At 38.2% G+C, this 9,755-nt stretch overlaps 1 protein-coding gene across 2 annotated transcripts in view; it reads left to right on the top strand.

Annotated features, from left to right (window-relative positions):
• MCF2L2 (MCF.2 cell line derived transforming sequence-like 2) overlaps positions 1-9,755 on the top strand; it is a 202,850-nt gene that overhangs the window by 142,505 nt on the left and 50,590 nt on the right. For both annotated transcript variants that reach the window (XM_081830363.1, XM_081830355.1), the window contains exons 16-18: positions 5,975-6,041; positions 6,993-7,108; positions 8,281-8,350. In XM_081830363.1, the coding sequence (XP_081686489.1) occupies positions 5,975-6,041; positions 6,993-7,108; positions 8,281-8,350 (253 nt within the window). The remainder of the gene's footprint in view (positions 1-5,974; positions 6,042-6,992; positions 7,109-8,280; positions 8,351-9,755) is intronic.

The following is a 9,755-nucleotide window of genomic DNA, read 5'->3' as shown; positions in this document are numbered from 1 at the left end:
CTCCTCTAGTATTTTGATGGATTCCTGTCTCACATTTAGGTCTTTCATCCATTTTGAGTTTATTTTTGTGTGTGGTGTAAGGAAATGGTCCAGTTTCATTCTTCTGTGTGTGGCTGTCCAATTTTCCCAACACCATTTGTTGAAGAGACTGTTTTTTTTTCCACTGGGCATTCTTTCCATGCATTCAGTTTTTAAAAGAGGTTCCATTCTTGCCCCTTGGTTATGGTGTCATCTGAAAAAACAAAACAAAACATGGGATGTCATAGAGAATACAACCAGATATCCAAAGCTCTGCTTTTATGCTACCATGAAATACGGCTTCAGAGAAGAAACAGTTCCTTAAAACACATTACCCCTCCGTTTCCTCCTTAATGACCTCAGGGTTGGGAGGTGGGGGGGAGATCCACTTTCCAGTGTAAAACAAAGTGACAGAATGTACACTAGTGTAGAGTTCATCACTGCAGGTTGATCTGGCATGGTCAACTCCATTTGGTGCTCTAAGTACAGTACTCTACCTCTGGATAGATATCCATGAGGACATAAATTGCTCTAGGTGTTCAAAGGTGTTTACATTACTTGAGTACTTTCCATGTTTTCTGTTCTTCATCTACATTATATATACTTGATGGCTTGAGATGTTAAATCCTTGATAGCCTTTTCTACAAACAAAGTTATGTGCTTTGGAATAATAAAAAAGGCAATCATCAGAAAGAAGCATACATTTTCTCCCATTTAATAATGTTATTTAAAAAAAAAAACTAAGGGAAGAATGGAAAAAAAAAAAAAGAATGGCTTAACAGTGGTGTGAAGGAGATTTAAAAAAAGAATCTGAACTGAAACCTAGGTGGATGGTGTACAGGGGACTTCCTATCATTGGAGTTGTACCCATTGCACTTGAACAAGTAAAATGAAGTGGTTGGATGAGTTCTCTAGACTGTTTCCAAACTATAAACTGGGACATGACCTGACAAGGGATTTTTTTTCCTTCTGAGTTGTGAATATTTTCTTGTGTCAGATTCCTAAAAACTCCTAAGAGTCTCTAAGTTCTTACATAACTGTTGGGTAATAAAATTGATTTCTACCCACCACCTAGTTATTTCTGTCTTCTGACTTCAGCTAATTGTCAATATGTCCTTAAACAGATTCACCAAGTTGCTTAAGCCCAGCACTTCATAAGGACTTAAAAGGCTGGCTGTACTTTGGTTTTCTGTGAATACTTAACTGCGGCTATGGTCCTACTTGATACCACAGCTCATAGAAGTAGATTGGTACTGAGGCCCCTATTTCCTTTTGACATAGCAATTGTCATTTTGGGGTGATTATAAAAAGCAGAACCTCTTAGTGACTTTGTAGCTAAGTGTGATCTTAAAGTAGCTTTTTGATAGTCTATATACTTCTTGAATTGTATCTTCTGTCAGTGACCATCCTTTACCAGTCTTGTATAATAATAATAAGAGGTGTTTATAAAGAGATGCAAAGAAGACATACAGATGGCCAGCAGACACATGAAGAAATGCTCAACATCACTGGGCATCAGGGAAATACAAATCAAAACCTCAATGAGATACCACCTCACACCAGTCAGAATGGCTAAAATTAACAACTCTGGAAACAACAGATGTTGGTGAGGATATGGAGAAAGGGGAACCCTCTTACACTGTTGGTGGGAGTGCAACCTGGTGCAGCCACTCTGGAAAACAGTATGGAGTTTCCTCAAAAAAGTTAAAAATAGAGCTACCTTATGACCCAGCAATTGCACTACTAGATATTTATCCAAAAGATACAAACATAGTGATTCGAAGGGGCACATGCACCCAATGCTTATAGCAACAATGTCCACAATAGCCAAACTATGGAAAGAGCCCAGATGTCCATCAACAGATGAATGGATAAAGAAGATGTGAGATATATATATAATGGAATATTACTCAGCCATCAATAAGAATGAAATCTTGCCATTTACAATGACATGGATGGAAGTAGAGGGTATTATGCTAAGTGAAATAAATCAGTCAGAGAAAGATAATTATCAGATTATTTCACTCATATGTAGAATTTAAGAAACAAAACAGATGAACATAGGGGAAGAGAAGGAAAAATAAAATAAGATGAAAACAGAGAGGAAGGCAAACCATAAGAGTCACTGAACTCTAGGAAACAAACTGAGGGTTGTTAAGGGGAGGTGGGAGGGGGAAGGGATAATTGGGTGATGGGCTTTAAGGAGGGCACTTGATGTAATGAGCATTGGTGTTATATGCAACTGATGAATCACTAAATTCTACCTCTGAAACTAATTTAAAAAAAAGAAAAAAATAGATACAAAAATTGTTATTTTTAAGAAAAGATAATTGTTGAGCTATAAAATATGTAAGTTGTAGGTTTTATTTATATCTCTCATATGGGGTTTATATGCCATAACCTCCAGTAACATTCATTTTAAAATGTCATATAAACCATTTTTTAAATTATAAAACCGGTAAGTTTTTTAAATCACAGATTGTAGAAGGTCATAGAGTAAAATGTAAAAATTCTCCTTCCCTGTTTCCTAGCCTTCAGTACAACTCTCCAAAAGCAATCACTGTTAACAGTGTCTTAAGTTTCTTTGCATGAATTTTCGAAGCATACACAATTTTACGTATATATGTACACATACTCATTTTTACGTAGTCATACTATGTAAACTGTTCTTCATCTTGGTTTTTTTTTTAAGATTTATTTATTTATTTTGGAGAGAAAGAGGGGGGAAGAGAGAGAACAAACTGGGGGGAGGGGCAGAGGGAGAGGGAGAAGACTCCCCACGGAGCAGGGAGCCTGATGTGGGGCTCCATCCCAGGACCCCAGGATCATGACCTGAGCTGAAGGCAGACGCTTAACCAACTGAGCCACCCATGTGCCCCATCTTGGTGTTTTTGTTTTTTTTTTTAATTCACTTAAAATACCAAGACTGTGTCATACTAGCATGACTCAGCTTCATTCTCTTTTAAAACTGCATGGTATTTCATTATATGTAGGTGTGTACCATTATTTATTGATGAGCATATAAGTAATTTCCAATTTATATCTGGTAGTTGTGGAAGTGCAAATAATTACAGATAATGAACATTCTTAGAAATGAAATTACTGAACCAAGGGGTTTCAAATTTTTAAAATTTTGAAGAGATATTTCCAAGTTATCTTGCACATAGTTACACTTCTTTCAATATTATCTGAGACTGTTTCCACATTCTTATCTATCAGTCTTCTTTTGAGATCTGAAATTTCTGCCATTCTAGTAGTTGAAAATTGTTACTTCTTTTTATTATGCCTTTATTGGATTAGCATGCATTGGGCATTTTTTTTCATAAGACAAATAGTCGTTTTTATATATGTGTGAATTTCCTGTATCTTGTCCTTTGATTATTTTCCCTTGCCATATCCATTTTATGAGAGAAAAAGAAACCCTTTACTAGGATAGACTACCATTTATTTATGTATTTTTCTAATTTTTTTAGTTCAGCTTTATAATTTTTATTTAATTATTTTTATTTTAATTCCAGTGTAGTTAACATACAGTGTTATATTAGTTTCAGATGTACAATATAGTGATTCAGCAATTCTATACATTACTCGGTGCTCATCATGATAAGTGTACTCTTAATCCCCTTCATCTATTTCATCCATCCTCCCACCCACCTCCCCTCTGGTAACCATCAGTTTGTTCTCTATAGTTAAGAGTCTGTTTTTGGTTTGTCTCTTTTTGTTGTTGTTCATTTATTTTGTTTCTTAAATTCCACCTATGAGTGAAATCACATGGTATTTGTCTTTCTGTGACTGACTTATTTCCCTCACCTTTATACTCTCTAGATCCATCCGTGTTGTTGCAAATGGCAAGATTTCACTTTATGACTGAGCAATATCCCACTGTAGACCCATACCACATCTTCTTTATCCATTCATCTATCGATGGACACTTGGACTGCTTCCATAATTTTGCGATTGTAAATAATACTGCAACAAACATAGGTTTGCATATATCTTTTTGAATTAGTGTTTTTGTATTCTTTGGGTAAAAACCTAGTAGTGGAATTACTAGAATTCTACTTTTAATTTTTTGAGGAACCTCTATACTGTTTCTCACACTGGCTGCACCAGTTTGCATTCCTGCAAACAGTGCACAAGGGTTCTTTTTTCTTCACATCCTCACCAACACTTGTTGTTTCTTGTCTTTTTGATTTTAGCCATTCTGACAGGTGTGAGGTGATATCTCATTGTAGTTTTGATTTGTAGTTCCCTGACGATGAGTGATGTTGAGCATCTTTTCATGTGTCTGTTGGTCATCTGTATGTCTTCTTTGGAGAAATGTCTGTTCATGTCTTCTGCCCATTTTTAATTGGATTATTTGGGATTTTTTTTGGTGTTGAGTTGTATAAGTTCTTTACGTATTTTGGATACTAACCCTTTATCAGATATGTCATTTACAAATATCTTCTCCCATTCCGTAGGTTGTCTTTTAGTTCTGTTGATTGTTTGCTATGCAGAAGCTTTTTATTTTGATGTAGTCCCAACAATTTATCTTTTATTTTATTTCCCTTGCCTCAGGAGACATATTTAGAAAAATGTTGCTATGGCCAATGTCAGAGAAATTACTGGGATAGGTTACCTTTTAACAGATAACCTACCAACAGTTCTCAGGAAACCATAAATGTATGTATTCCACACATGATCACCTGTACAAACACTAACTCACTTAGAGGCCTAAAAGAAAGCCCAAAAGAAAAAGTGTCTGAGAAGAGAAAGAAAATAGTCTATCTGGAGATAGATGTGGGGACTGGCCTCACGCTTTCTATTACTTTTCTATTGCTATAAAAAATATGACCATTAATTTAACAGCTCCCAGTTCCTGTGATGGAAGTCCAGGCACAGCATGACTGGCTTTTTACTCAGGTCCCACAGAGCTAAAATAAAGTTGGTCAGCTGTACTCAGTATTCTCTTCTAAGTTGATCTGGTTGTGGCAGAATTCAGTTCCTTGTAACTGTAGGACTAAAGTCTTGGTTTCCTTGCTGCTTATTAACTGGGGGCCACTCTCAGCATCTAGAGGCAGCCTATGTTCCTTATCACAGAGCCTCTCCCATCTCCAGAGTCAGCCAAGGACAGCTTCCCTTGTGTTAAAACTTTCTCATGCTTCCAATCTTTCTGACTTCCAGACCCAGATCTGAGGAGTTCATGAGACTAGAAAGCCCAACCAGGTAATCTACCTATCTTAGGGTCACCTGATTTGGAACAAAACAGAATGGCAAAGACCCTCAACAGTAGCACCTAAATTAGTGTTCAGTTAATTAACTGGGAGGAGGTGTATGTATGCAAGGGGTCAGGAATCTGGGGGGTCATCATAGCATTTTGCCCACCACAACCCCCACCTGCCTTCCTCAAGGGAAGCAGATAGAAGTCATGTCTGTTGGCTGAGGACACCAATCCTACTGAAACATTAGATGCCAGAGAAAGGGAGCAGGACAGGAATCCATCTAACCTCATGCACAACAAAGTCCCACCCATGCGGGTCAAACATCTTGATATGAGCAATGAAACAGCAGAAAGCTGCAGAGATAATCTCAGAAACCACACATACAATGTAAGGGTCGGGCAGGCCTTCCTGACCAAGGATCCAAACCTGGCATTTTCTGACTCCACAGTCTCTGCCTTCTTGACCCCTACACTGTGACCCACCAGAGGACAGGTCATTCATTGGCTGTACAAATAGATTTTGAGTCCTCTGACCTCACTGTTTCTTCTTATGCCAGTGTGATCAGAGTGTGCTTTTGTGAGTTGTTGGCCTTGGGTGTTCAGTAGAACAGAATGAACTGACCGCAACCTAAGTAGGCAAGCCACTAAGGGGAACCGTAGTGATGAGCATTATTCTAAAAGAATTCTAAAAACCCTCTCTCCCCTCCCTCCATCTCTTTCTCTTTCATATTCCCACCTGCTGCTGTGCTTCAGGCGCATCATACATGACCTGCTTGAGACGGAAGAGATTTATATAAAAGAGATTAAGAGCATAATTGATGTAAGTAGACTGGGATAGTGGACATTAAGCATGTATTCAAATTAGAGAAGTTCTGTTGCACAAAGAGACTTAAAATAGTTGCCGTATGTCTCTAGAATTTCCACCAAGAGTTCAGGTCTTATAATATCACAACTATCTTTCCAATAGGAATAAGAACATTCTTATGACTAGTGATCCGTGTAACTAAATAACTTCCAAAGGATTGTATCATTCATACTGATTTTAGCAGGGCCCAGTAGGTTCACCCTATGGTTGCCAACACTGGACACAATAATTTGAATATTTTTGATAATTTAATAAGGGAGAATTGTTTCAAGTAGGATTTTTTGCTTGAGAGTGAAAATTTGAATTTTTCCAATTTTCCTAAGAAAATAATCTGAGAAATAAATGATCTGTACAAAGTTATAATAGAATTTTTATAATAAAATATCAGAAGAAAATAAAATCTCCAATAAAAAAGGGGATGTTAATAAAGTCTGATATTCATGCTGAATGAAATATTATTCAACCGTTACAAAATATTTTGAATAATATGTAGCAATGTTGAAAAATGCTTATAAGATTAAACTAAAAACAGTATTAAATAAGCTTTTAAAAAGTCATGAAGGAAATATAATAAAACAGTAGTAATTGCATTTGGTTGTAAAATGAGAGATAAGTTTTTTGCTTTCACACTTGACTTGTATAACATAAACATTTAAAAAATATATTTGTTCTTTCTATAAAGTGCCATTTTATTATCATTGCCATTTAAATTTAACCACCTTCTTCTGAAGATGGACACATGAAGGGAATAATATATATCAAAAGAAAGCATTTGATGAAATGGTTTTCAGGAAATAAGTGTGCCATATTTCCCAGTTATTAAAGTTTTCGTCCCTAGAGTAGCTAATTCAGATCATCTCTTAAATGTTCTTATCTGTAAAATCTACCTTGTTTTCACCTTTGCAGGGATATATCACTCCAATGGATTTTATTTGGCTGAAGCATCTGATTCCAGACGTTCTTCAGAATAACAAGGAGTTTCTCTTTGGGAATATTAGAGAACTTTATGAATTTCACAACAGGTATATCATAATTCAAACTATCAGGAAAAATGGAAAGTAAAAGAAAAACGGAAATCAGACTGATGGGATTTGGAGATGAGCTTGTGTAGAGATTGCCAGGCTTAAGCAAGTAGTCCAGAGTCGGTGGACTTGGTTGGGATGGGATGGGATGAGAAGGAGGGGAGAAGTGCCACAGATCTCTGAGGGAGAAGGGGAAAGGCATCAATGGAGCGTGTACCAGGTGCCAGGCATTAATGTTATATTTTCTGTGTGTTCCTTTGCTTATTTATCTATTCATGTATCTGCCTTTATTGAGGACCTGTTCTGTGTCAGGCACTGTGTTCAGCGTTGGGAATACAAAGATCACCAAGACACACGTCCACATACCTACTATCATCAATTAGTGCTGGGAGCTAGGGTGTTGGAAAATGCTAACCGGTCAGACAAGTTGTCCTTTTAGCCCGGGGCTGCTTGGGTGTTGAGTTCTAGAGAATTAGAGGAGGAAGGGACTTTGGAGATCATCTTCCAAGCCTTTCATTTCACAGATGAACCTGCAGCTCGTTTCCTCTCTTTACTCAGTATAACAACCCCAAATCACACATGTAATTGATGGGAAAGAAGAGACTCCTTGGTGAATTGACCCACAGTTGTTTTCCCAACCCTGTCTCTTGTCCATTGGTCAGACACACAACTGAAATGGAAATCCCATTTCTGCTACCTTCCCTGGAGAAGTTATTCAGCCTCTTCCATGCCTTGGGTTTCACGTTTATGAGACCCTACCTTACTAGGTTCGGTGGAGGATTAAATGAGATATTGTTTATGAAGTACTTAGCTTATGCCTGGCTTGCCTCAAGCCCTCAGTGATATTAGCAGTAGACACAGCAACAGCAGTTCATGTTCATGTGATTCTCATGTAGCAGGGAGCATCAGCGCATCTTGTTGGTCTACAGCTAGTGCCTAGAATTATCAGGACAAGCTGTGGTTGGCTTCAAGGAATCCTAGTAATGTCACAGAATGTTTTTTTCTTCCAAATCGGTATGTTGAAGATGAGTCAAGAGCAATAAAGCCTGGAAAACAGCATTTTTCTGAGCACCTCTTAAAATCTTATGTGATTTTACTTAAGAAAAAACCTTATGTATTTTAACCTCATCCATGTAAGAAATCGAAACGTGATTATACTTTTCCTTCCCTAGGACTTTTCTAAAAGAATTAGAAAAGTGCACCGAAAACCCTGAACTTCTGGCACGCTGCTTTCTCAAGAGAGTAAGTCTCGGCTCCCAGTAGCTCAGAATAACCATGGGATTAAAGTTAGCCCTTAATTTTCTGTGTGAGGGGCAAGGGCAAATGGGAACACCAAAGGTCTGAAAAATTACACATACCTTTTGAGTGCAAAGCAGGAGTCCTTTGTAATATGTCACCCAGCGTGAGATGAGGCTAGTTTGACTAGGCTCATATGACAGATGGGAGCAACTTACAAGCTTGGCCTCCTGCAAAGCCCAGTGACATGGAGGACCGGCCCCCCCCAAAACAGATGATCCTCCTCTGAGTGACTAAGCTAACTGGTTTTTTTTTGTTTCTTTTTTTTTTTTTTGAGCTGAAGGCAGCCGCCTAATGACTGAGCCACCCAGGCACCCAAGCTAACTGTTTTCGAACAAGAATCACACAGCAGGCTGAAATTCCTCACTAAAGTTGTATTAACACTCTCAAGAGAAGAAGTAGTGATGCTAAACTAAAAGTCTCAGAAAATGTCTTTTCTTCCATTTTCTTTACAGCATAGAGGATTGTTAGAATATGTTAAATCTGTGGTCCCTCTTTTTTTTTTTTTCTTTTCAGTTTGGAACTTATTTCTTTTTTAAGATTTTATTTATTTATTTGACAGAGAGAGAGAGAGAGCGCAAGCAGGGGAAGCGGCAGGCAGAGGGAGAGGGAGAAGCAGGCTCCCTGCCGGGCAGGGAACCCAGACACGGTGCAGGTTCGATCCCAGCACCCTGGGATCATGACCTTAAGCCGAAGGCAGACACTTATCTGACTGAGCCACGAGGCACCCCTTTATTTTTTATTCTTAATGAAAAAATAACTTTGGAGCATATTCCAAAGCTTATTTTTTAAAATTTTATTTAAATTCGATTAATTAACATATAGTATATTATTAGTTTCAGAGGTAGAGTTCAGTGTCTATGGTCCCTCTTCTGCTTAGTACCCCATTTATGATTTCCTGCCCTACACCACCATCTCTGACTGCTTCACCTTCTCCGTGTGCAGACCTCTTCCTTCTTGCCCTCTCTGCACCCCTGCTTTGGGCAGTGAATAGGATGTTTGGGCCTATTGAGTCGGTACAGAGACATGTATTACCTAGCACCACTCCCCACCAAGCACTTTCTTCCCTTGGGAGGACTATGCAGAGGATCCTCGTGCCCTGGACTTTCTAAGTCTTTTGCATTTCTCCTCTCTCTCTCAACTAGCTCTTCTTTTCATTCTCTTCCTTCTTTTTCTTTTTGTGAGCCTGAGACAACAGATGAAACAACTTAAACATTTTAAACAACCCAAATTAAGGCTGATAAGTCTAAGAGCAGTACGTGTGATAAACTGAGAGCAAGCAAACACAAATCCCCAGGTTTTAAGGCATTTGACATAATGGAGAAACAGAGCCTTCAACCCTCAGAACTCT

The sequence above is a fragment of the Leptonychotes weddellii genome, chromosome 1, assembly GCF_054177405.1.
Source record: "Leptonychotes weddellii isolate Sample4059 chromosome 1, ASM5417740v2, whole genome shotgun sequence".
NCBI lineage: Eukaryota > Metazoa > Chordata > Mammalia > Carnivora > Phocidae > Leptonychotes > Leptonychotes weddellii.
The sequence above is the reverse complement of the archived record's forward strand: the minus strand, read 5'-3'. Positions and strand labels throughout refer to the sequence as shown.